This window comes from Puma concolor, chromosome E4 (assembly GCF_028749965.1).
Source record: "Puma concolor isolate L17-30 chromosome E4, mPumCon1.1.hap2, whole genome shotgun sequence".
NCBI classification, from domain to species: domain Eukaryota; kingdom Metazoa; phylum Chordata; class Mammalia; order Carnivora; family Felidae; genus Puma; species Puma concolor.
Window position 1 is genome coordinate 55,508,875 of NC_141683.1, and position 25,687 is coordinate 55,534,561.

Here is a 25,687-nt window from a genome sequence, read left to right on the forward strand (position 1 = left end):
TCAGGCTCTGTGCTGAAAGCTCAGAGCCTGGAGCCTGCTTTAGATTTGTGTCTCCCTCTCTCTCTGACCCTCCCCCACTCACACTCTGTCTATCTCACTCTCAAAAATAAATAAACATTTAAAAACATTTTTTAAATCAAACATTTCTAAATGAATGATGATAACAGACAGGGGAAGAAATATGTATATTACATGTAACATACAAAGATTTACATTCATACCAAAAAAGAGTTGCTATAAACCAGTAATAAAAAGACAACAGCTTAATTTTTTTAAAGAATAAATTGTTTTAGGTAATTCACTGGAGAAATATAAATGGCAATAAATAAAACTAAAAATGAAAGAGTTTCACCGTTAAAAATATTTTTGAAACGTACATTATAATGACAATCTTTTGCCTGCTAGTTGCAGAATTTTCACAAATGCTAATACAAACAGTACAGAGAGGGGCACCTGGGTGGCTCAGTTGGTTAAGCCCCCAACTTCAGCTCAGGTCATGATCTCCCAGGGGTCCTGAGTTTCAGCCCCACATTGAGCTCTCTAATGTCAGCATGGAGCCTGCTTGGGATCTTCTGTCCCCCTCTTTCTCTGCCCCTCCCCGGCTCATGCTTTCTCTCAAAAATAAATCAACATTAAAAAAAAAAAAAAAAAAAAAAAACGGTACAGAGAAAAGGCACTCACATGGTGTTGGTGGCAATGTAAGTTGTACACCTTTTTAGAACTCAAACTGACAATACCCATTTAAATTTATAATAACATATAGCTTAAGACTAGCCCTTCCAATTCTACTTTTCGATCCTGGAGAAAAATACTAGCAGAAATGCACAGACACATACATAAACATGACCTTCCAGCATTTTTTTGAAATAGCAAAACTCTGGGAAGGAACTACATGTCCCTTAGTAGAAAAATGACTTCAGCAATGTGGTGATGGGTCTCTGTACACAGCCACTAGAGAGCAAGAGGTAGGTCTGTGTTACGGGGTGAAGAGAGTGTTCATTGCGCTCTTTTCAATCATTTACTCAACACATATTTATTAAGCACCAGAAGAAAAGTAGACATGGATCTAACTGGAAAAATACACAAAGGAAGAAAAAAAAGACTAGGAAATAATTACAATAGATGCTGTAAAGGAAACAGTAGAAAATAGTGGGTGTAATCCTTGATTCATCTCTTTTCCATGCACCCAACACCCAATCAACAGGCCTGAAAATTCTTACTACCAACGTGTAGATCAAATGTTTCCACTTCCCTCCAATTCCCCTGTATGATGCTTTTCAGTGGCTTCCCATAGTACTGACCAGAAACTCCACAGCCCCCAGCCCAGTTCAGAGAGCCCTACCTGATTCGGGCTCAGTCTACATCTCCAGCAGCTCCCCTGCCACGCTCTGCCTCACAGGCCATCGCTCCTTCTGTGCTACACGCCGAACTTGCTCCTGCTTGGAGGTCGGCGCCTGCCTGGGGGCTTTCAACACGGAGGGATGAAAGAGCCACCCTCAGTGGCAAGTTTGGAAATGTATGTGGGACACATCCGGCTGCCTCAAAGGATTTCAGCCCGAGAGGACTTCCAGGTCAAATTGAACCGAAGAACAGAAAAACACGGAATCTCAAGCATGAGCCCTCAGGAGGCGGCTAAGACCACGCGAGACTGAGGTTCGTCGATGGCGTGATTTATGGGAGACTGACGCTTACCTCTTGACCAATGAGCATCCGCCAAGAATCTCTCCCCATCCTTAAGCCAATGAACGTACTGCTTGGACTCTGACTGGACTTCCCGCTCTTTGCACTCTGCCCCATGAATGCAGCCTGACTCAAACTCTGAAAGGACCGCTTGGAGCTTGGTGCGGCACGCCTTTGACAATAGCCATTGCTCTGCAGCTCTGCAATCAACTGTATTTCTGCAGACTTGAATTTGTGTGAGTTTACCTGTTCAGTTGGGTTGACAGTTGTCTCAGTAATGAGGGAACTTAACGGCCCTTAAGCACTTAAAACTGCTATGCATATTGCTATGTGCATTACAGTCCTGCACAATAATGCATTGTGCATTGTTTTGTCCAAAATAACATGAACAGGCTGTCATCGCTGCCCGAGACCTTCTTAGCCTAATCTTTGTATTCCTGGCTCTTGTCATTTCATATATATATATATTCATATATATATATATATATATATATATATATATATATATATATATATTTTTTTTTTTTTTTTTTTTTTTTTTTTAGGTAATCTGTATGCCCAAGGTGGAGCTCAAACTCACCACAGAGATCGAGAGTCACTTTAAATGGCACCTCTTGTGTCTCTTGTCATATTAAATGGCACCCCCTCAGAGAGGCCTTCCCTCTAATGTAGTTATCTAGTCTCTATCTCAATACCTTATTTTAATTCCCTACATTGTGTTTATCAAGTGATAATTTGTGTATTTTTTTGCTTGTTTTTTTTTTTGTTTTTTTTTTTTGTTTTTTTAATTTTCTCCACTACCACCACCATCCCTGCCCCTAACTAGGACATAAGTTTAAAGGAACAGGGAACTTACCTGTCTTGTACACCACTGTATCCCCTAAACAAAGCATGGCACCTAGTGGGTACTTAGTAAATGTTTGTAGAGGGGTGCCTGGGTGGCTCAGTTGGTTGAGCAGTAGACTCCTGATTTTGGCGCAGATCATGATCCCAGGGTCCTGAGATCCAGCCCCCAGTAGGGCTCCACACTGAGTGTGGAGCCTGCATGAGATTCTCTTTCTCTCTCTGCCTCTGCCCCTCTCGCCTGCTCATGTGCTCTCTCTCTTTCTCGATAAGATAAGATAATAAAAATTTGTAGAATGAATGAAGAATATTGACATTATCAGTTCTGTCAGAACAGAATTCTCCACCTGCCGAAAAAAAGGCATACAGTTTGTGATGGTTGCCTATTATTTTTTTAAACATTGCTATATAAGCATATATATTTATAGAAAATTAAAAACACAAATGGGAGTAAGACAAGTTATTGTTATAGAATTAATCATCATAAATTGTGAAGTGTCTAATATCCATCTCAAGCTTTTATCAGGAAAAAAAAGAATAACAGTACTGGGCAACTGGGTGGCTCAGTCGGTTAAGCACCCAACTCTTGGTTTCAACTCAAAGTCATGATCTCAGGGTTCATGAGTTCTAGCCCTGCATCAGGCTTCATGCTGACAGTGGGGAGTCTGCTTTTGATCCTCTCTCTTTGTCTTTGCCCCATTCCTGGTCTCTCTCTCTCTCTCTCAAAATATAAATAAATAAACTTTAAAAAAAAGAATAACAGTACTGAATTCATGATCTGGTACCTATTCATGAAAGATAGTCACTTTTTCCTATGAAATAAAAATGCATTGATTCAATTACAGAGTCTAAAAAAAAAAAGAATATTGACATTATAATGGGGGAGTATGAACCTGATTTAGGTAAGTTTCCTTGGTTCAGAAAAAGCCTGGTATTGAATTCTGTTTCTGCTACCCTGTGACCTGGGGAAAGTTACTTAACTTCTCTGAACCTAAATCAGTTTTTTCACTTACCAAATGGAGTTAGTAACACTTGACTTATAGAGTTCTGAAGATTAGTAAAAATAAATCTAAGATGCTTTGCATAATCCTTACAAAAAGGGAGTCAATAAATTGCAACTATTATTGTTATTTATTGACTTCATGGCTTGGCTTAGGGCAGGAATAAGTCCTATAATAAATGTCCCGTTATTTTTAAATAAGTTGATATTCTTACCCATTTTGTAAGCCATAAAGTATGGCAATGTAGGCTTGGAGGTAGGGCAGAAAAAAACATACCCCAAGTTCACCTTCCTTTCAAATGTGGATCCAGCCACCTCCTCTACTGACTGCACCCCCACTCCCTTCCCAGAGCAGTCTTTTCACATTCTTCTGGAAAGTTAGAAAGAGCCAATTTGCTATACCAGTCAACACGATCAAGTAACCCAAGAACAGAGTGCTAAAGTTCCCTGCATTGCAGTCTTTTCTTTGCCACCTTCCCAGAACTCTGCAGCAGCCTGCAGACTTTCTTAGAGACCAGAACACAACCCACCCAAACGATGCAAAGAGGATGCTGAGGTTTGAAATATCTTCCCTTACAGCTCACACCTTAGAGTTCTGTTTAACACTTCTGTGTCTCTTGCTCATTACTGAGTCAAAGCTGTTTTTTCTTCTCAATGAAGACACAGTGAGGAGAATAGAACACATTTCATGTTACTGGAACCTCCAATTTCTTCAGTCTACAATCTTTAATCTCTGTTATGAAGCTCTAGAATCGTAGTTCATTTATTTAAGGCCAGAGACCTTTGTAGCTTCCTGAATCTTCCACCTGCCTTCTCTTCCAATCAGGAACAAGTTCTAGAACCTTCCCTTCCAGAAAATGTGCACCAAGTTCCCTTCCACAGACTGGAAGTGGTGCGGGTGTGGTGTTAGGGTTGTGTGTGTGAGAAAACTAAGACCTAAACCAAGTGAAACTAAAAGATCCTTACCCAGAGAAGTATTCGAGGTAACAACAGATGCCCATCTGACTCTCCAGTCTCCTTTGCAAAGGTGCTTATCTAGTATATGGTGCCTTACATGTGTGGACACTTTCAGAGTTCGATAACATCAAGGGTGCCTCTTACTAACTCACACTCTTTGAAGTGGTTTACCCACAGAAAGCCAAGGCTATGACATGAGAACCAAGAAGTTCTATCCCTTCTGTAATGAGCAGCTGGAGGAGGGGGGATTCCCTAAGCAGCTCATATCTCCCAAGACAAGCCCAGGTTAAGCTGGGGGTTTAACTATATATAAGGACAACAAAGAACATAAAGTATTCTCTCTCCCCAGGCAAATGTTTAAACAGTACCCTATTTAATTATATGTCATGATTTAAAACATAGGCACCAAAATGGCATCACACAAGGCTGTAAATATAATGAGCACAGAAGGTATTCAATATATTTAGTTAACATTTCTAGAGAAGCTGACACATGCCAACTGCTTTCATGTGTATTACGTTATATGTTTAAAAAAAATAAAAGCAAAAGTCATGTGAGAAAAGTTTTAAAGGCTATGAAAATGTAAGATATTATACTTTTATTTTTATACCTCAGAATCTTTATCTATCTGTTGTTTCTAACTGATGTTTTTACGTTTGATGGCATTCATACATAATATGATAGGATTATGGGTGATTGATTTTGTACAAACTAAAACAGCAAGTAAGAATTTTTTTTTTTTTAACAGTGACTTTATCAGGGGATGGCTGACTGGCTCAGTCAGCACAGCATGCAACTCTGATCTCAGGGTCATGAATTCAAGCCCTACATTGGGCATGGAGCCTGCTTTAAAAACAAAACAAAACAAAAGGTAAAGAGTTTATCAGGAGAGTTGCTGAGGAATATAACAACTCCACTGACCTATTTTCAGAAGTACCATTACTCACAAAGTGGCTTCATTCCATTTAGCATTAACAATATTCCTATAAAATCATGAGAATAGGAATTGGTGTCCTCATTTTAAGTGGACACAACTGAATCTCAAGATATTCCCTGTCACTTACTCAAGGTCACACACATAGCTAGTTGAGTAGCAGAGGCTGGACTCAAACCCAGGCCTTCTGACTCCAAGTTCAATCTCTTTCCTTCTCACTTTGTTAAAACTGAGGCCACTGATGGCAGATGAGCAATAAGGGTGATTCAGATAAAAGACAGTAGAGAGAAGAAATGAAAGAAAAAGAATCTAAGAACAATTTCAACTATGACCTCTTTAGGGTTGTGGTATCAAAGATGTTTTATATTATATTTATTATATTATGCAGAATGTGGGCATTAACCAAAGTGTGATTTAAACTAAAATGCAAAGTGATAAGGAGTCACTGAAAATTAATGAGACTCATCTTGGGTGCCATGATCAGTGCTAAGAAATCTCTCTGCATGTGGAAAGAACATAAGATGTAAGGTTTTAGATAACTGGGATTTAGCCTCAGCTCCACCACTAATTGGTCATGTCACCTTAAGCAAGGCTTATAACTTTTCAGTGTCTCAGTTGTTCTTGTGTATAAAATGAAGACAACTATCTACCTTCTGAAGTTGTAATGAAAACGAAACAAGATAAGGTACATGAGAAACTTTATAAGTTATAAAATACTATAGGAATATTAAGCAGGAAAGAACTGTGACCAATGTGGGGAACTTACAATGCAAAGGATTTCAATTAAATCTGAAAAAGAACTTTCTAAAATGTAGTATAGTCCAGTGCAGTTATAGGCTCCCTTACATTTCAGCAAGCCCCTTACCAGGAAGTTTTCAAATTAAGGATGTGTTAGAAATGTGTTCCAACTGTTGGAAATGTGGCTATGAAAGCTTCTGCCTTGAAAGAGCAGTTGCTTTATATTATTCGTAAAAGACTTTTTATAATGTGGGCTGCCCAAGACAATGCCTCCCTGAAATTCTCAGAAAACTTGGAGAGAAGATTTGACTTCCCACAGAATGTGATATTGACTTCATGTTATTCAATTGAGATGTAGAAGAAAAGATGATCCCATAGAGCCGAAGGAGCTTCCAAATGGGATAGAAGAGATATCTGCCTTGTGTTTCTCTCTGAAGATGAACAGTTGGAAGGAGGAAGTTTTGGCAACAGTGAGAAAGTCATCACTGAGGCGATGCTTTCCTATCTTCTGGGTGAGCTGTAAGGAGCAGAATACCCACTTAGACGTCTGTATTGCCAAAACTGGTTGGCCCTTAGGTGAATCCCAAAGGCTCCTGGCTACCATCAATAGTGTAAATATTTCTGGGGGTGCTTAGGTGGCTCAGTCAGTTAAGTGGCCAACTCTTTTTTTATTATTATTTTAATGTTTATTTATTTATTTTGAGAGAGAGAGACAGAGCACTTGTGAGCAGGGGAGGGGCAAAGAGAGAGGGAAAGCGAGAATCCCAAACAGGTTTCAAGCCCAATATGGGGCTTGAACTCACAAACCACAAGATCATGACCTGAGCCAGAATCAAGAGTCAGTTGCTTAACCAACTGAGCCACCCAGGCGCCCCAAGAGTCTGACTCCTGATTTCAGCTCAGGTCATGATCCCAGGGTCCTGGAATCCAGCCTTGTGTTGGGCTCTGTGCTGACAGCGTGGAGCCTGCTTGGGATTCTCTCTCTCTCTCTCTCTCTCTCTCTCTCTGTCCCTCCCCTGCTCGTGCACTCTCTCTCTCTCTCAAAATAAATAAATAAATAAATAAAACTGTTTAAAAATTAAAAAATATATTTCTGTGTAAGGTTCATTTCTCAGTCTGAAGACCCTAAGGAATGGGGTTCTAATTCTACTTTCCTAGGATCACCTCATTCTGTCTGGATGACTCAAAACCCTGGCAAAGGGGAAAACAAAACAAAACAAAACAGAAAACCAGAAAGTAAAAAATTTAGCTCTACTAACACCAGAACTAAAACAGACCCCTTAGTAAAATGTAATTTAACATACAACTGGCACACTTTCAGATAAGGACCTGCAAATATCTGTGGCTTAACCCTACGGAAATCTTACAGTCTGGCTCGAAGGAGTCAGGCTTCTCTCTCTAGTGCTCTTCTTCCAATGATCTATCAGTTCAAATGAGCCACACTAAAAATGATGGTCCCTGGTAGAGCTATTTTCCTACTAAGCTGTGGTAAGTCAAAACCTACTTCAGAGAATACAAGGTCACCACTCTGGGGGGCTAAGGAAAAACACAGGTTTTGTGTGGTTTTGGTTGTTTGAAAAGAAAGAAAACCTCAAACTACTGAACCAGAAGTAATCTTCATCTTCTCCTTTTTTTTTTTAAGTGTTCTACTTTGAGTCTACCATTTCACAAAGTAACAATGGCAGATCCCATTTTAGTGAGCTAATCAAAAAAAAATATATATATATATGTACATATATATTGTATGTATTTATATATATGTATATTGTACAATATATACATATATATATATATATATATATATATATATATATTGGCATTCTTATGTTCCTACAGAGGTAAAGAAAAATAATTCAAGATTCCTGAAGGAACTGTTAGCATCTCTTTCCTGGAACAAGTACTTAAACCATGGTAAGTTATGGCTTTATCTTCAGAAAATCCCAAAGGCATCCTAATAGGGCTTAGACTTGGAGGGATAAAAGTGCCAGTAATACCACTACTAGCTGATGGCCCTATGTTTTCTCAGGATGCCCAGTGCCATTCCTACTTCCTTTTTGCTCTGGTACCATTATTTAGAAGGGCCCATTGATTTAAAAAAAAAAAAAAAAAAAAAGGTCCAGTAAACTTCCCATTACGCTTAGAACTGGTGTACTTGATGTTTGGAGCCAAAAGAGGAGAAAAGGGATAAGGAGGGTTTCATCATGAGGGCTAGGAATACAAACAAGCAGCCAAAAGAAGGGTGAATAAATACCTCCCTGACTTTCTCCATGACGTACTGGTCAGGAAGCAGATGAATCAACAGAAGAGTTTTAAGGAGAGCAGGTGACACACTTCAGCATGCATCTTTGGTTTTGTTCATTAATTCATTCAACAAATATTTATTGAATATCTTCTAAGGGACAAGTTCAGCTCTAGTTACCCAGCAGCTTTCCCTCAACAGTCTCCTGAATAACTCCTGGTAATACCACACACCAAATAGGTTTTTCTCATTTTCCAGTGCTAAGAATTAGGATGCAGCCTCAAATTCCCATTAGATAACCTACTCAAAGCTGGATAAACATTCACATACATTCATGAGACAATACTACGACTAGTAGTGAATATATTCATTAGGCTGAGAAACATACACATATACCCCAAACTGAGAAATATTTGCTTTATAATTAAGGTTATTCAGTCAACAGCTATCTATTGAGCTCTTAATATACGCCAGGCACTGGGTTTGGTGATGAGGTTACAGTGGTAAACAAAGCAGAAAAGGTCTTGCTTTTGGAACTTTTATTCTACTGGAAAAAACAGATATTTTGAAAGTTGTCAAATAAAGAACATAACCACAAGTTATGCTAGTTACTAAGAAGGAACTAGAGAGCAATAAAACAATGAGAAAAAGAGGAGGTTCTAGAAATGGTCTGAGGAGGTGACATTTAAACTAAGACCTGAACAATAAGAAGTCAGTCACATGAAGAGCCTGAAGGCCATTCCTGGCTAAGGAAATGGAGCCCATGTATGTGGAGACAACCTTCTCAGATGTTTGTCTCTACCAGGAAAATGAGAAATGTAGCCATCACTGGAGAAGAAGAAAGGTAAAGAAAGGTTTGGGATCTTTTTAGTTTGGGTTGGGCTGTCTTTTATTGAAAAAGGATACTTGAACATATGTACATGCTGATGGAAACCATTTCATAGACAGTGATGGTTTGAGAATCCAGAAGAAAGAACAATTTTAAAGAGGCAAAGTAGGGGAGAGGAAAAGGGTCTAGTGCACAAATGAAAAGATGGCCCTCTTCCTCCACTATAAGGATAAAAGAAAGAGATCATGCAGATGCAGGTGATTTGTGTTCTGGTGGTATAAGTGAGGTTCCATGGTGGGAGAAGGTGATATGGCAGGTTTGCAAGAGAAAAAGATAAGACATAATTGTTTCAAACAGTGGAAAAATGTGCTTGGCAGGGAACAGAAGAAAAAGTTCTAGGCAGGATTAAATGATCTGTGACCACGAATACAAAGCAGTGTTCTCAATCAAGTAGAGCTGATTATGTCTTCCCACCCCAGCTTGGGAACATTTGGCATTGTCTGGACATATTCTTGTTATCACACATGGAGGAGGGAGCAATGCTACTAGCATCTAGTGGATAGAGGGCATGGATACTGCTAAACATACTACAGTGCACAGGAAAACCCCCACAACAAAGAATTATCCAGCTCAGTATGTAAATAGAACCAAGGTTGGGAAACCCAGATATAAAGTGATGTCATACTTACATATAGACCATCTCCGGGAAGCTACAGAAGGAGACAGTGATACACTCTGTGGGCAGAAATGGGACCATGGGGCACAATGAAAAGAGGGTTTACTTCCATTCTTATACCCTTGTGTGCCTTTTATTTAACATTTGTATTATATCCATGTATTGCTTATTCAAATCAATCAAAAGATAGAAATAAATCAGTGATAAAGAGTAATCTATTTAAGTAGACAATAGATAAAAAATAAACCAATCTGTCTATTTGGGTAATTTTTCTCCAGCAATGTTCAGCTTTTAGGATGCCAGCTTAAAAAAAATGGGATTTTTGCAAGGAGAATACAGTGAAGGAAGCAGAATATTCTGGAGTTGAAAATTTTTCCAAGATAATGATTGTCCTGATAAGGGTAGAATCTAAGCTTATCAGAGAGAGGAGTAAAGATAAAGAAGGAGCTGATGGATATGTAAGGAATGATAGTTTATTAGAGGCCTCAATATGGTAAAAATATACATATTTTAGGAGAGAAAACGTTGAAGCAATTGAGCTGTAATAATAAGAGGTGATATTGTGAAAATAAGAAATCAAATTGTAAAGGAAATACCATAATTTTTTTTTATTTTTAAAAGTTTTTTTTTTTTAATGTTTATTTATTTTTCAGACAGAGAGAAACAGAGCATGAACAGGGGGAGGGTCAGAGAGAGGGAGACACAGAATCTGAAGCAGGCTCCAGGCTCTGAGCGGTCAGCACAGAGCCTGACACGGGGCTCAAACTTGCGACCACAAGATCATGACCTGAGGCAAAGTCGCACACCTAACTGACTGAGCCACCCAGGCACTCCAAGAAATACCATAATTTTTAACAACAACAAAGTCTAAGGAGAAGCCATGGTAGTGAATAGTTGAAAAAAAATAGGAAAAAGTCATTGTGAGTGAAGAACAGAACAGTGTAAGAGACCAGGGGTTTGGATGGATCCCTCAGGTCAATGGCTTCTTCTGGAGCATGAAGTGCCTCTCACGGAGTGGCTTATTAATAAAGATAGATGCCATTGTTTAGACAGATGCCATGTATCAATACTTTACATATCAGCCATTTTTGTCCAAGAGAGGTCAAGTGACTCGCCTAGTGATTACACAGTTAGTAAGTAGAGGAACAAAAATTCAAGTTCAGGTTTTTCAGTCCAAAGTCTTGCCCCTTCCACTCTGGTATGGCTCTGCCCCCTGGGGGGTGGGGAGAAATTGTCATCAAATCTATTGCAAGTTGGATGAGCTTAACACTGGCAATAGCATAGGTAATGAAAACTTTGGATAATGGGAAAGAGGCTGAGGGAGAGGGATGTCTGGCAATGACAGATTTGCTCCACAGTTCTTCTCACCCCAGTGAGTTCTTCTTAACTTGGCCTTAAGTCAAAATATGTGAGGAAGCCATGGAGGAGAGAAATAATAAGGAAAAAATCCAAATCTTAGTGATTTCCAAAAAGCACTGTTTATCTGTATTCTAAAATATAATTTTTATTACATGTATTATTTTCATTAAAATACACAAAATGTATATAAATACTGATTATATTATAGGAAAACAGCATCAACAGCTGACAATCAAAGAGTCTTGAGGACTATTTTGAGGACAGCTGAGTTCGTTGCCAAGAAGTACTCAAAATCTACCACTGAATGCGACCCATGTTTTCCTAACATGTCCTTCCCAATCTCCACATTGTCCCTACTTAGGTAACTCTTCTAGTCACATGCATGTGAACATGTGCACATGCATGCACGCACACACGCATGCACACACGTGTGCACACATACACACCTCTACAATTGCACTGAAAATGTACATGCTGTGTAGGGAATGGACCAACTTCCCAAAAGGTCCCCCTTTCTATTCTGTTAGCATCACCTGGTAGCTTAGGCTATGCATTTAGAAATAAAGATGCTGCCGGGGTGCCTGGGTGGCTCAGTCGGTTAAGTGTCCAATTTCAGTTCAGGTCACGATCTCGCGGTCCGTGAGTTCGAGCCCCACGTCGGGCTCTGGGCTGATGGCTCAGGGCCTGGAGCCTGCTTTCGATTCTGTGTCTCCCTCTCTCTCTGCCCCTCCCCCATTCATGCTCCGTCTCTCTCTGTCTCAAAAATAAATAAACGTTACAAAAAATTTTGAAAAAAAAAAAAGATGCTGCCAATGGGACACTGGCCTCTTTAGCTTATCATGCAAGCCTAGTCTTCTTTTTCCATCCCTTACACACTCATGTCACATCCATATATCTGAAAGGCAGCCTCCCCTGAGGTAGACAGTAAACTCACCCCAAGAGGTGAGTTAATTGTCCTTTCCAATGGGCCAAAATGCTTTTGGCCACTTAAGATGAGTGTAGAACACCTTGGTAGCTGCTTCTCCCTGCCTCTGCATCTTCACATGGCAGTGAGAGTCTCACGTTCTTCAGTCATATTCCCCCTCCTGTCTGGCACATGGACCAGACAGATGGACATCTACAGTGAGATGAGGAACTGTAGACCTGCTGGACCCTGTAGTCTCAAGGTCTACTTGGCTCATGTCTTCTCACTTCACCTCAAGTGGGCTTAAGAAGACTCTCATTCAAGATCATATTCTCAGTGCCTGTAACAAGGAACCATATGGAGAGAATCCCAAAGTGCTTTTCTTAGAGCTTATATAAGCCAAAAAATGTCTTAGATTCCTCAAAACTGACCAGAGATAATTCAGATACATTGACATATAAATGGTCAGCACTGGTGAGATTGAATACTGCCCCCAGGTAGCTGCTGCGGGCCCACATCTGGCCAGTAGTGCAGTAGTTCATCATCTTCCCTTCCATCAGCACCAGGTCCTGGGGATACTTAGAGTTCCTCATGTAGACCTTGTGGTTCAGGGGTTGGTTGTTGCAGGACTGACCCCTGAAGTTCACTTTGGAATATACAAAGTACATCCCAGTGTCATTGATCACAAGGCCACCCTTCTTATACTTCACCCCAGAGACAAGGGCAATTCCATATGTGTCTTCCCATTCCAGAGGGATGGATCTTGAGTTGGGCTTGCCTGAAATCAAATCAGAGAGGAGCGTTCAGCCAGGAATGCTCATGTATCCAACAAAAGAAGCTTCCAAGGCAAAAACTGTGGGCCTTTCCTTGAGCAGATGACTAAAGTGACATAGCCCATATAGAACAGGCCAATGGGTCAGACTTGATCCATTACTGAATTCCTTCAACACCTCTATTAAATTGCTTGCCTCAGTTTATCATCTATACAACTGGGACAATAATATATATGCTAGTCAATTACAATGGGACATTATTGAGATTATTTTAGCTCTCTGGAACAAAGATTCTATAGTCGTCAGAACTAACACCAAAACTTCTAGGCTTCGAGGTCCCCCCAGTGAGGAGGAAAGCCAAACCCAAGGAACTCTGAAATTCTAAAGTTGGGAAGAATCTTTAGGGATCACCAGGTCCAACTCCTTGCCTACACTAAGGAGTCTTCAGTCCCTACTTTGGGCTAAAATTCCCTCTCTTTTATGTCCCCACAGCTGTATATACATACCTTCACCAGAGAACACTCCCCAGTACTTAAATTACTGCTTATGTACCTGTCTTTCTCTATTAGACCTTAAGTTCCTTGAAGGCAGGAACCATGTGTTATTCATCTACATGTCCCCAAGACTTGGCACACAACATGTGTTCAATAAATATCTGTTGGTCCAAACTGGATCATTCTACAGCCTCTGCCTAAATAATTCCAGGGGCAGTGGCACATCAGTTTCTGTGATACTTTTCCACTTTCAGATGTTAATGGACTATACCCTGGTAATGCCCATACCACACTGTTATCAAATCACTTCACTCCACTACGTGACCACATGCAGGAAGTCCCGCAGTGCCAGGACTGGGCCTTTCTCTTCATTCTCAGTTCTACTCTTGCAGAAAGCAGGGTGAGGCTCTTCCAGAAAACCAGAAAAGCACTTACTCCCCACCTTCCCAGATCTCACCTCTTATGCCCATGCCCCAAATTTCATACAGTTCTTTGGAATTATTGAAGAGTGGGCTCCTGGTGGAGCTGAATTTCTCTAGTTCAGAATATGGCCTAGACCGCAGTAGGGGTTCAGTCTGCGTGTGAGGTTGACTTGACTAGAAACATAGGACCATTCTTGGGTGTCAAATACTGTCACCAGAAAGTAACAACTCCCTCAGAGCACAGTACCCAACCAGCTATGCAGCTTTCTGTCAAAGGCTTTCCCAAACCCCATGTACCTTCCAGATACAGACCTGTTAAATGGGCCACTTTTCTCAGCTCCCTTTTTTCAGAGGGTGGATTGAGTTGACCTGTATCATAGAGAGATGAAAAATACATGTAAAAATGAGACACCAACCATTCTTTTGTTGGGACTCTGAACAGGTCATTTAAATAAAAGTGATTTTTTAAAAACATAAATGACAACAGTCTGACATATACTAATCATGCAAATCCAAACCATAGAACTCACAGGAACCTGTATTTCAGAAACAAAGAGGTCAAAAATAAACCAAATTGAAATAGACATGTGCATAGTTATAATGTCACAATAAAATAATAAAAAGGTTGATTTATAAAGAGCTATCAGATCAGTTACTGCATTTGAACTTGCCACAACCCTTTGAAGTAGACATTATTGTTCCACCTTATAGATGGCTAAATGAGCTTAGAACTTGGGTGGCACTGACCCAGCTACTCAATATCAGAGAAGGATAGACACTCAGGTCTTCTGACTCCAAATTAGGATTTTTCTACTCTGGTTCTGCTGTCTGTAGCACTCCTCAGGACAGAGGCCAAAGAAGACTGTGATTTCACCTCCTGGCCATTAGGTCTCCCCCCAGGTGGCATTTGACAGTCTGCCCAAATTAATCATCCTCAGATCTCAAATGCCTTGAATAGCTCCTCATTGAATATATAATTGTGTAAAAGTTTCCCCAGCCACACGATCTCTGCCTGTCTGACCAGCCTCATCTCCTCTACTTGCTCACATTGGCCAAGGCTGCACAACACGAGTTCTGATATAACCTGAACACACCCAGCTTCCAGCCCCTGTGCCTTTGCTCATGCTGTTCCGTCTGCCCAAAACGCCCTCCAAACAGATCCTTCTGGCAAATTCCTATCAACCCTTTAAATACCACCTACAACACCTCTTTCTTTGGGAAACCGTCCTAGGCCTTTTTAATCAATATTTCTCCCTCCTTTGAAACCTAGAATCACTCTGTCTTTACCTCTCTTGTCAGTTCTGACTCCCCGTTTCTGAGGTGCCTGTGTAACTTGTCTTATTCCCCTCAAATAAAGGGCAAATTTCTTACTATGTATTTAATCTACCAGAGTACTTAGCTCATTTTCTGACACAGGGCATATAGCCAGTAAATATTTGTTAAATTTAATTGGAGGAGTTAAAATAGACAATAGTTCCCAAAGTAGACATTGTGTCTCTGACTTCAGGTATTTTAATCAAACTGAGCTACCACTTAGCTAATGAATTCAGCTAAGGCATTCAAGAAAGATTCATAGAAAGGCACTCATCCACATCAAGTTCCTTGTGATTAGCCTGTAAGACACACATATGGCATGAGAATGCCCCAGTCAACTCAGAATGTTACCTGACTAATCATTACCTCTCTAGCCACCCAAGACCACCCACAATGAATGAGGTGTTAGTGAACAGGAAAGGCAAAACTGAGTCTCCTCTACATTCCTATACCACAAACCATCTGTGCAACTCGTCTGACATTCAGCCAAGTGCTGACAGGAAATGGAACAGAGAACCACATGTTGCGTATCTTTATATCCCTCACAGAGCCTTGTACAGTGTTATTCTCATAAAGGGTACTCAATAAAAGTATCTTCTGGATAAATATTGAAATAAACTGGAAATATGTCCTACGCTTCAGTGATGAATTTTTCCTGCCCCCAGGGTCTTTGCACATGCCATTCTCACTGCTGGAATGTTTTCCCCTATCCTCCTCCCACTGCACCTGACACACATGCACACTCATACACATGCATGCACACACACACACACACACACACACAACACCTCCTTAGAGGGGACTTTCCAGACCACTCTATCTTATGTCACACTTAGTACAATTTGAAATTATGCCGTGGCTTGCTTGCTTTTGTTTATCCTTTCCAACATGCTAAAAGCTCTGTGCAGGCAAGACCCTTGTCTCTCTTGTTCTCAATCATCACCCAACACCCAGCACCCAACCTGGCACATAAGAAGCACTCCAAGAACATTTGTGAATGAATAAAAGACTTAATGAGTTAACTGTGGGAAAATGGAAAGTGAAAAAGGAGCAAATAAGAATGTTTAAATAACTAGTCCTTCTAGTTCTTTACTAAGAATAAAAAATATGCATATGCACTTATACAGCCAATATTAACCTAAGCATGCTGTTTTATAACTTGTTTTTTTGTCTAACATAGAATGCACAATCTCCATGACATTAAATGGCCTTCTAATATATGGATTTTAGTTGCTACGTATTAGGACCTCTGAATACACCATAATGTATTTAATCTCCTGTTAAGAGGCATTTAAGTTTCTTCTGACTTGTTTATTATAAATAGCCTAATAAGGAAGTGATGAACATCCTTATCTATGAGATTTTAGGTATTATCTCTGATTATTTTATCAAGATAAATTCTTAGTGATGAGGTTGCATGGCAAATGAACACTTTTAAATTTTTGGTACATTTTTCCAACTGCTCTTCAGTTAAGGTATAGCAATTTACCTGTTCCCTGGCTGTCAACTAATGTTTAAGCAAACTTTCTCTCACATTTTGCCAATCTGTTTTTTTTTTTTTTATCTTTACTATTTGGATGGATGAAAATGGGTGTCCTCTTGTTTTAATTTGCATCTCTTTTCTTATTAATAAAGTTGCTAATTTGATTTCCATGGGATAATTCACCAATCTCTGGCCCATCTGGGTTGATGTAAGGAAGATACTTGTTTACTGGAAAAGGTAGACCTGACTCATCTGTTCACTTAACTTTTAGTTACTAAAATGATCCCAGAGAGTGGGTGAAAGATGAGTAATTAGGGACCTGTTTCACCAGCCACATTCCACTGATTTTCAAAGCTATTTTATTTTAGAAATCCTCCCAAGGTTTCATTTTTCTAACAAATATTTCTACTCTGCTTGAATACACCTGGACTTTCTAACACTTAGGGACTTGGATCTAGAACTAGAGACCAGAGCATCCAAAGGATGGCTCCTAAAGAGCCTACATTCTGGAGCAGTAGGATGACTTGGGTCACCTAAGATAGACACATAAGAAAATTTGGAAACAGCCTCCCCTCATTGGATGGCCAGTGCTGTCTTCTGTTTGCTTCCCAATTTCTAAGGATGAGATTTACCTATTGTCTTTGCAGACACATCTTGCTTCTCATCTTTATTTCTCATTCCATGGCCGTCATAGACAGATGGAAGTTTCCCTATTTCATAAGGCACCAGTCTATATACTGAAAGCCCTGTAGTTGACAAAGCATCAGGAGCCTGTGTTCCTTTCCTTCAACCCCAGTTATACGCCTGTGGTTTTGGGCATATCCCCTAATCTGTCTGGTATGTTGTTTCTTTTCTGAGAAGTGAGATGACTGGACTAGATTTGCTCCAAGCTCCCTTCCAACTTTTACCAAATCCAAAGTTCAGTGAACTTTGGTTTAATAAACCAGAGCATCCTAAATCTACCTGTCCGTAGTTTCCAAACTATATCCCAAAACTTCACAAGGTCAGTGTTCAACATTTTCATCTTCTTCCTTGCTCTGAATCTCACATAAAGGACTTTCCTTTATTATTGAAAGTAGCTCATGATTGCCTTTGTGGGGGAAGCTGGACTAGCCTTTGAAAAATGCCTAAAGTCTTTCCCCAAGTTTGCCAGTGAATGCAAAAGATCAACCCCAATGTGGATAATTAATTGCCTACTTGTTAAAAAACTTAAGGGCGCCTGGGTAGCTCAGTTGGTTGAGCATCTGGCTCTTCATGTTGGCTCAGGTCATGATCCCAGGGTCATGAGACCAAGCCCTAAGTCGGGCTCCATGCTGAGCATGGAACCTGCTTAGGATTCTCTCTCTCTCCCTCTGCCCCTTTCCCCTGCTCACACTCTCTCTCTAAAAACTAAAATAAAAATAAAAATAAAAGCTTAATTATATAATATATCCTATAAAATATATATCCTATATATATCCTATAAAATATATCCCAAAAATTTTTTTAAATAAAGCTTGACTCTTGAGTAAACTCTTAGAGAATTTAAAGAGGAGAAGACTTTTCCCAGAAACATCTGTCTGTTCCCCCACCCTGCCCCCTCTCCCTAGGAGTTATAGCCATTGCCCTGTTCATGGAAAGCAGGAGCCCTGAGGAAGGGGACAGGCCTGGAGCCAGCTGCTTAGGGGACAAAAGTTGTATGTGTGTCTCTTTCCAAAGCCAAATGGAAATTATTTTGAATTGTGTGCAATATTCAGTTATATTGGTTTTGAATGATTAAATTCACTTCATGTTTAGGGCAGCTCAAGGAACCAAAATGACTAGAGATTCAGAATTAGCCAGGATTCCTTTTGTAGTATACAATTATCCAAGAATGAGATGGAATTCAAGGCATTCCACCAACGTGGTTCAGCAGTGAGGGCTGTCTTTAGAAACTCAACATACATGCATGAAAGAACTCACCTATTTGCTTCTCCAAAGATGATGCTACATGCTTTTGGCTGGTGGACTGGCAAAAGAGAGAGAGAAAAAAGATATATAATAAATATGAAGTTCTTTATGCTTAAGGAGGCAAAATTGTCAAATAAACCAAATAAACCTGAGAAGGGAATCTAAATACCTCAGAACCTTTCCTAACTCAGACTTTGGCCATGCAATTGTGTCTTACCATGCCTCCATTTGTGTGTGTGTATGTGTGTGATTTGAAATAGTTCTAATATTTTTAGGTATTTTCAAGGAAATTTAGTTTGGTCATTTAAATGAATTCACTTCTAAGCAAGACCTCAAAGTTCCTTTTCTTTTTTGAATCACTAAGCTCTAGGGAGGGAGGGGTTCAGCAGACTGACTTGCCCACTGAGAAAGAACCAGAACTGCCAGTCCTATTTTGGCCCCAATCCTTTCCAATATAGAAAGTATTCCTTTCACTCGTTGGAGCTTCCATTTCTCTGCCTACAGAATAGAATCACTGGAATGATCCATTTCTTTTTTTTTTTTTTAAGTTTATTTATTTATTTTGAGAGAAAGAGAGAGAAAGAGCATGCACAAGCAGGGGAGGGGCAGAGAGGAGAGACAGAATCCCAAGCAGGCTCTGCACTTTCAACACAGAACCTGACATGGGGCTTGAACTCACGAACTGTGACATCCTGACCTGAGCTGAAATCAAGTTGGACGGTTAACTGACTGAGCCACCGAGGCGCCCCTAGAATGATCCATTTCTAAGACAAGAAAAAAGGATTAAAAACTACTTCGCGGGGCACCTAGGTGTCTCACTAGGTCAAGCGCCTTCCTCTTGGTTTTTGGCTCAGGTCGTGATCTCAGCGTTCATGAGTTCAAGCCCTGCATTGGGCTCTGTGCTGACAGCACAGGGTCTGCTTGGGATTCTCTCTCTGCCCCTCCCCTGCTCATACTTTCTCTCTCTCTCTCTCTCTCTCTCTCTCAAAATAAATAAATAAATATACTTAAAAAAATTTTTTTAAATACTTTGCAAGTGAGACCATGATCCCTGTGGGCCCCGGTAGTCCCCCCCACCCCTGCCCCATGGCTTCAGGGCACAGTCATCCACACAGCAGCTTACCTCTCTGAGTTCAGCCAGCTCCTTCTGGAGGTGGAAGAGCTGAAACATCCCCAGCCCCAGTCCAACCAGGGCCACCAGAACCATGAAAAACATCACAAGAAGACACAGCCCTGTGTTGTGGTCCCTCCTCGTCTTCAGAGGTGGCAATGGCAGTGGGGGCAGTGGTGGTGGCGGTGGCGGTGGTGGTAGTGTTGGTGGTGGCGGCGGTGGCGGCCTCCTTTGTCCAGGCCTTCCTGGCACAGAGGATGGACAAGGGAGGACCGACCCTGGAGGGCCCCAGGGAGAACTGGCCCTGCTGTCCACCCAGTAGATTTGGGGGTATGGGTAATTCAGGGGCTGCTGCATGGCAGCCTGTTCCTCGGGCTGGCCCCCAGTGAAGATGTCAAGACCAGGACCGCTGTTTCTGACTGCTCCAGGGAAGAAAAGTCAGCTCTGTCTTTATAGAGTTTCCATAGGCAAGGGAAACACCTCTCTCGTTCTCTCTTTCCTTCTGTCTTTCTGCTTCTCAAAGAGACACCCACTCACTTTGCATCTGAAGCTGAGAAGCCTCAAACCGGCTCAGAGCAGACCCCGGGAAGTTTCCGCCCACAATTTTCTGGTGAAAGCCTGCAAGGCCCCAGCGGCTGCTGCTGTGTTCCCTGAGATGCCTGTAGAAGATCCTTGTCTTCCTTGGGCCCTGCGAGAGCAGGTGGTACTGGGTGTAGCCCCGTGGGCTTTGTCCACTGCCCAGCGCCAGGGAGAGTAGCCAGTGGGGTCTGTCCAGGCCCCCAAGGGCAAGACTGTGGAGCCTCAGCCAGAGGAATTGCTTGCACATCTTACCTTTCGCATGAGGGACTCACTCCCTTGCTGCTGTCCTTTCCCCACACCCAAGTACTCACACTACAAAGCACTGTAACTCATGGGGTAAAAGTCTGCCCCACCCCCTCCCTAGTGATTAGACCCCAGGTGGCAACCCCGTGGCTGATATGCCTTTTGGACCCCATTGACCTGCTTTGTTCATGCCTCAAAATGTTTTTTTGTTTCTTTTCACTGTTGTCCCCTTTTAAAACCTGGGATATTCCAGGGACACCTGTGTGGCTCATTTGACTGAGCAACCCACCTCGGCTCGGGTCATGATCTCCAGGCCCATGGATTTGAGCCCTGCGTCAGGCTTTGTGCGGTCAGTGCAAAGCCCGTTTCGGTTCCTATCTCCCTCTCTCTCTGCCCCTCCCCAGCTTGTGCTTTCTCTCTGTCTCAAAAATAAAAACATCAAAAAATATGAAATAAAATTGGATATTCCACATTAAAATCTACATTTTTTTATTATTATGTTTTGAAACATTACAATACTGGCGTCCAGACCTGCACTGCTGCGGTACTCTCAGAACAGACAGAGCTGCTCTAGGCTGGCCACCTGCTCCCCTCCCCACCATGCTTCACACCCCCCTCACCCTGTGAAATGGCCTTCCTGGCCCCTGCATGCATGTGTTTGCAGCCTGTGTTATGGTTGTCAGATGTAGTACTTGGTGCCCTGATAAATTTGAATTTCACATAAATAAATAATTTTTAGGATCAGTATGTCCATATACAATGTGGGCTACACAAAAAAAATTATTTGCTGTTTATCTGACATTAAAATTTAACCAATTGTCCTGTTTGTTTTTTTACTAAAGATGGGAACTCTACCTGGACTGACATCACCCTTTTCTCTGACTTCAAATACTATTTATTATTTTTTAATATATATTTTAAAGTTTATTCATTTAGTTTTGAGAGAGAGAGAGAGAGCAGGGGAGGGGCAGAGAGAGAGGAAGAGAGAGAATCCCAGGCAGGCTTTGCACTGTCAGCACAGAGCCCAATGCAGGGCTTGAACTCATAAACCGTGAGATCATGACCTGAGCCAAAATCAAGAGTCAGATGCTTAACCAACTGAGCCACCCAGACACCCCTTCAAAGACTCTTGAAATAAATGCCAGTAACTCCCAAGTGCTTGGCTCCAGTCACAATCATGTTCCCATATAACCCATAAAAACCTCTCACAAAACCTATTTTCCATTTTACCAGAAGGCTCCACGTTTCAGATCTCATTAGCATTTATATCATGCTTTGACATTGCTGTGGCTACTATTCTGACTCTCCACCTGTGCCAAACCAATACCAAACTTATTCCCGGCCACATTCTGCCCACCCACCTGGGTTCCCATACTACCTGTTTCACTTGAAACTTGTTTCAACTTGTTTCACTTGAAGTTGTCTTTCTGGTGACAACTTCAACTCCTCTCTCTTTCTCTTCTGCAACATTTAAGCCAGGACTATTGATTTTCCCCGAAACTTGCTGCTCACATAGGCACACCCTGTCCTGTATTCTTCCTGTCATTGCCTTAGGTCACACTCTTATTATCTCTCACCTGCAATAGTGCAAGGGCACCCTGACTGCTCTCCCTCCCACCTTGGACTTGGGACCAGCTGTCCCAAGCACATATCACCCTGCAAACTGAGGCAAGAATCATGCTTGTGAAAACAAACTCAATTATCTCACTTTCTTGCTTAAAACCTTCTGTTGGAAGGTTTGATACCGGAAGTCGTCCAGATTCCCTAGCGTGACACATGCATGGACTCTTTCCAGTTAGACTCCAACAGCTGGCACTGCCCCTTCCCCAAACACTTCTGCCCACATCCCACTCTCTGCCCATGAGACAGTGTGACAGGTAAGAGCAGAACTGACCGCACAAGGTTCTCACTATCTTTCAGAGGTGGGTAGGGTTAATGTGCTTTCAAACTCACATATGGCTTTATTCATAGTCATTAAAAATGGCAAGTTTAAAGTTCATAATCATCAAAATATATCATTTTAAGAACTCCACCATACATACAACAAAAAGCCCAACAAACAAAAATGTTGAAAGTATCCTGAAATAACTCAAACAAAAAAATTGTAGAGTCATATTTTTAAACTGTAAAAATTTTACTAAAAATGGCAAAGATTCAAATAAGTGAAAAAACACACTTATTTTTCTGTCCTCTGGGGAGGACAGAAAGTGTTGCATGATGCTTAGAGCTTTGTAGTTCTGCCTGGATTCAAATTCCAGCTCTTCCACTTATTAGCTGTGTGAACTGGACAGGTCACTGTCCCTCCTCTGTGCCACAATTTTCTCATCATAAAAATAGGCATGGTCAGCAAGCTGGTGCAGCCACTCTGGAAAACAGTATGGAGGTTCCTCAAAACATTAAAAATAGAACTACCCTACGACCCAGCAATGGTACTACTAGGCATTTATCCAAGGGATACAGGTGTGCTGTTTCGAAGAGACACATGCACCCCCATGTTTATAGCAGCACTATCGACAATAGCCAAAGTATGGAAAGAGCCCAAATGTCCATCAATGGTTGAATGGATAAAGAAGATGTGGTATATATATATACAATGGAGTATTACTCAGCAATCAAAAAGAATGAAATCTTGCCACTTGCAACTACGTGGATGGAATTGGAGGGTATTATGCTAAGTGAAATTAGTCAGAGAAAGACAAATATCATATGACTTCACTCATATGAGGACTTTAAGAGACAAAACAGATGAACATAAGGGAAGGGAATCAAAAATAATATAACAACAGGGAGGAGGACAAAACATAAGAGACTCATAAATATGGAGAACAAACAGAGGGTTACTAGAGGGGGTGTGGGGGGGAGATGGGCTAAATGGGTAAGGGACATTAAGGAATCTACTCCTGAAATCATTGTTGCACTATATGCTAACTAATTTGGATGTAAATTTAAAAAAAGTAAAATTTTAAAAAAGGGGCATGATCAGGTGTGCCCGGGTGGCTCGGTCAGTTAAGCATCCAACTCTTGGTTTTGGCTCAGGTCATGATCTCACAGTTCAGGAGATTGAGCCCTGAGTTGGACACCATGCTGACAGCCTATTTGGGATTCTCTCTTTCCCTCTCTCTCTTTCTGCCCCTCCCCCACTCACGCTGTCTGTCTTTCTCAAAATAAACACTGAAAAAATTGGGCATGATCACAACAGTACTTATTTCATAGGGCATTGTGGGCACTAAATGCGCCAAAGCATTTGATACACTTAAAATAGTCCCTAGCAGCAAAGTAAGCTCTTATCAAATATTACTGTTGTAAATGTAGGAAATCTTCCCACATGTAATTCATCTGTAGACTTAAGAAACTGATGGTCTTCCACTAAAGATAAAAGAAGGTGGAGACAGGTTGCAGGGAAAAGCACAAGTCGATGCCCAACAATCAGTATCTGGAGATTCTACCGGTGGACTGACTGATGGACTGATGGAACCCTCTGTTTCAGACTAAGATCCCCCTTGCTCTTCTCTCTCAAACTCCCACAGAAACTTCTAGCATTCTTCTATCAGAATTATGCTATACTTTCACATCTCCCTCTGCCCTGCTTCTTGATTCATTCTGTAATAGGAGGAGGAATAAAAATCATAATATCTGCCCCCGACCCACCCAATGACCCCTAATCCTGGGAGAACCTGAACAGAAATAGAGGCTGAGAGCAGTCTTTAAACACCACTATTGCTCTTTGATAATGCCACCAAACATCATATGTCCGCAAAATCATGGAGAAATAAAAACCCTAAAAAACAAGAATAGGGACTCATCATAGGGAGTACTACTAGAACCTTGCTAATTAGCAGAAACAATCTTTTCAAACCAGATTGCTGGGGGGGGGGGGGGACATACATATTTGCCTTTGAAAGATGCACTGAGGGTGCCTGGGTGGCTCAGTGTGTTAAGCATCCGACTTCAGCTCAAGCCATGATCTCTCACGGTTCATGAGTTTGAGCCCCGAGTCGGTTTCTGTGCTGACAGCTAGGAGCCTGGAGCCTGCTTGTGTCTCCTCTCTCTGCCCCTCCCCCGCTTGTGCGTGTGCGTGCTCTCTCGTGTGCTCTCTCTCTCTCTCAAAAATAAACACTAAAAGTAAATTAAATAAATAAATAAAAAGGAAGGAAGGAAGAAAGAAAGAAAAGCACTGGAGGGATGCCTGGCTGGCTGAGTCGTTACAGCATGCAGCTCTTGATCTCAAGGTTTGTGAGTTTGAGCCCCATGTTGGGTGTAGAGATTACTAAAAATAAATAAACTTAAAAAACAAAAGATGCACTCAATAAATAAATCAAAGGGCCAGCAGGCTGGCAGCTCCCATGTGTGGGAAACTAATTGAGGAACTTTCTCATCCTCACCTTATCCCTCCTACTTCCTCTAGCAGCATCTCTGATTCTGGAACCAGGGTTCCTTGAGGATGGACGGGGGAGAAAGATTCAGAACTGGGATTTCTTTCAGAAAAAGGTAAGATTGCCAGTTGTAGAGATTTAATGGGATGTGGGTGAAACTTGAGAGCAAGTTTAAGTGCAGAATCAAATCAGAGAACGCTCCTTGTACAAGTTGTTAGAATTTTATAGGCATCTTACCTCATTAGATGAAATTCAAATTATTGTTAATGATGGTCCCTCTAGTGTTGTAATTCTCTTCAGAAATTGTCCTGACTCTTTAGTAAAAGAATTCCAATGATCGTTCCCCAGTGTGGCATGTTAGCTACATGGAGGTTAAGAGGACAGAACAGGAAGCAGAAGGGACCCTTCTTTCTGGCCTTCCAGTGTTTAAGCCAGAGAGCTGACTCAGTGGACTGTGGCCTGAAGCTCTAGACGTGACTCAGCAGTAGCCCAGAGAGCTCCATGGTGGACAGCAGCTAACTCTTCCCTGGGGACAGGGAAAAGACTAAAAAGAGAGGGATAACTGAGTACTAACAAATTACATGTGGTACACGGTCTATCCTGTTCACTATCACTGGGTGAAAACTCAAGAAACATATGTTCGCTGAGCTAATAAATACAGAAGAGTCTGAGGTCAGAAACAGGACTCCTGTGGGAATTAAGATTCTTCTGGAACCTCACTCAGTGATGCTGTGTGTTCCTTCTCCTGATGATACTCTTCAGGTGTGGTTGGCCTGCTGTTGACATGGGGGAGCACAGCAACATTGT

General features: G+C 41.3%; 1 protein-coding gene and 1 long non-coding RNA gene across 2 annotated transcripts; one reads left to right on the forward strand and one right to left on the reverse strand.

The window, feature by feature from the left end:
- The first annotated feature begins 1,804 nt into the window (after positions 1–1,804).
- Positions 1,805–25,062, forward strand: LOC147572691 (uncharacterized). The gene is made up of 3 exons (XR_015246453.1): positions 1,805–1,916; positions 7,989–8,063; positions 24,916–25,062. It is a non-coding gene; the product is annotated as an uncharacterized LOC147572691 (long non-coding RNA).
- FASLG (Fas ligand) lies at positions 11,352–21,019 on the reverse strand. Its single transcript, XM_025926318.2, has 4 exons — positions 19,698–21,019; positions 18,587–18,632; positions 14,161–14,217; positions 11,352–12,937 (listed from the first exon to the last, which is right to left on the reverse strand). The coding sequence occupies exons 1-4, from the start codon at positions 20,040–20,042 to the stop codon at positions 12,543–12,545; spliced, it is 843 nt and encodes a 280-aa protein (XP_025782103.1). The 5' UTR covers positions 20,043–21,019; the 3' UTR covers positions 11,352–12,542.
- Positions 25,063–25,687: the final 625 nt, after the last annotated feature.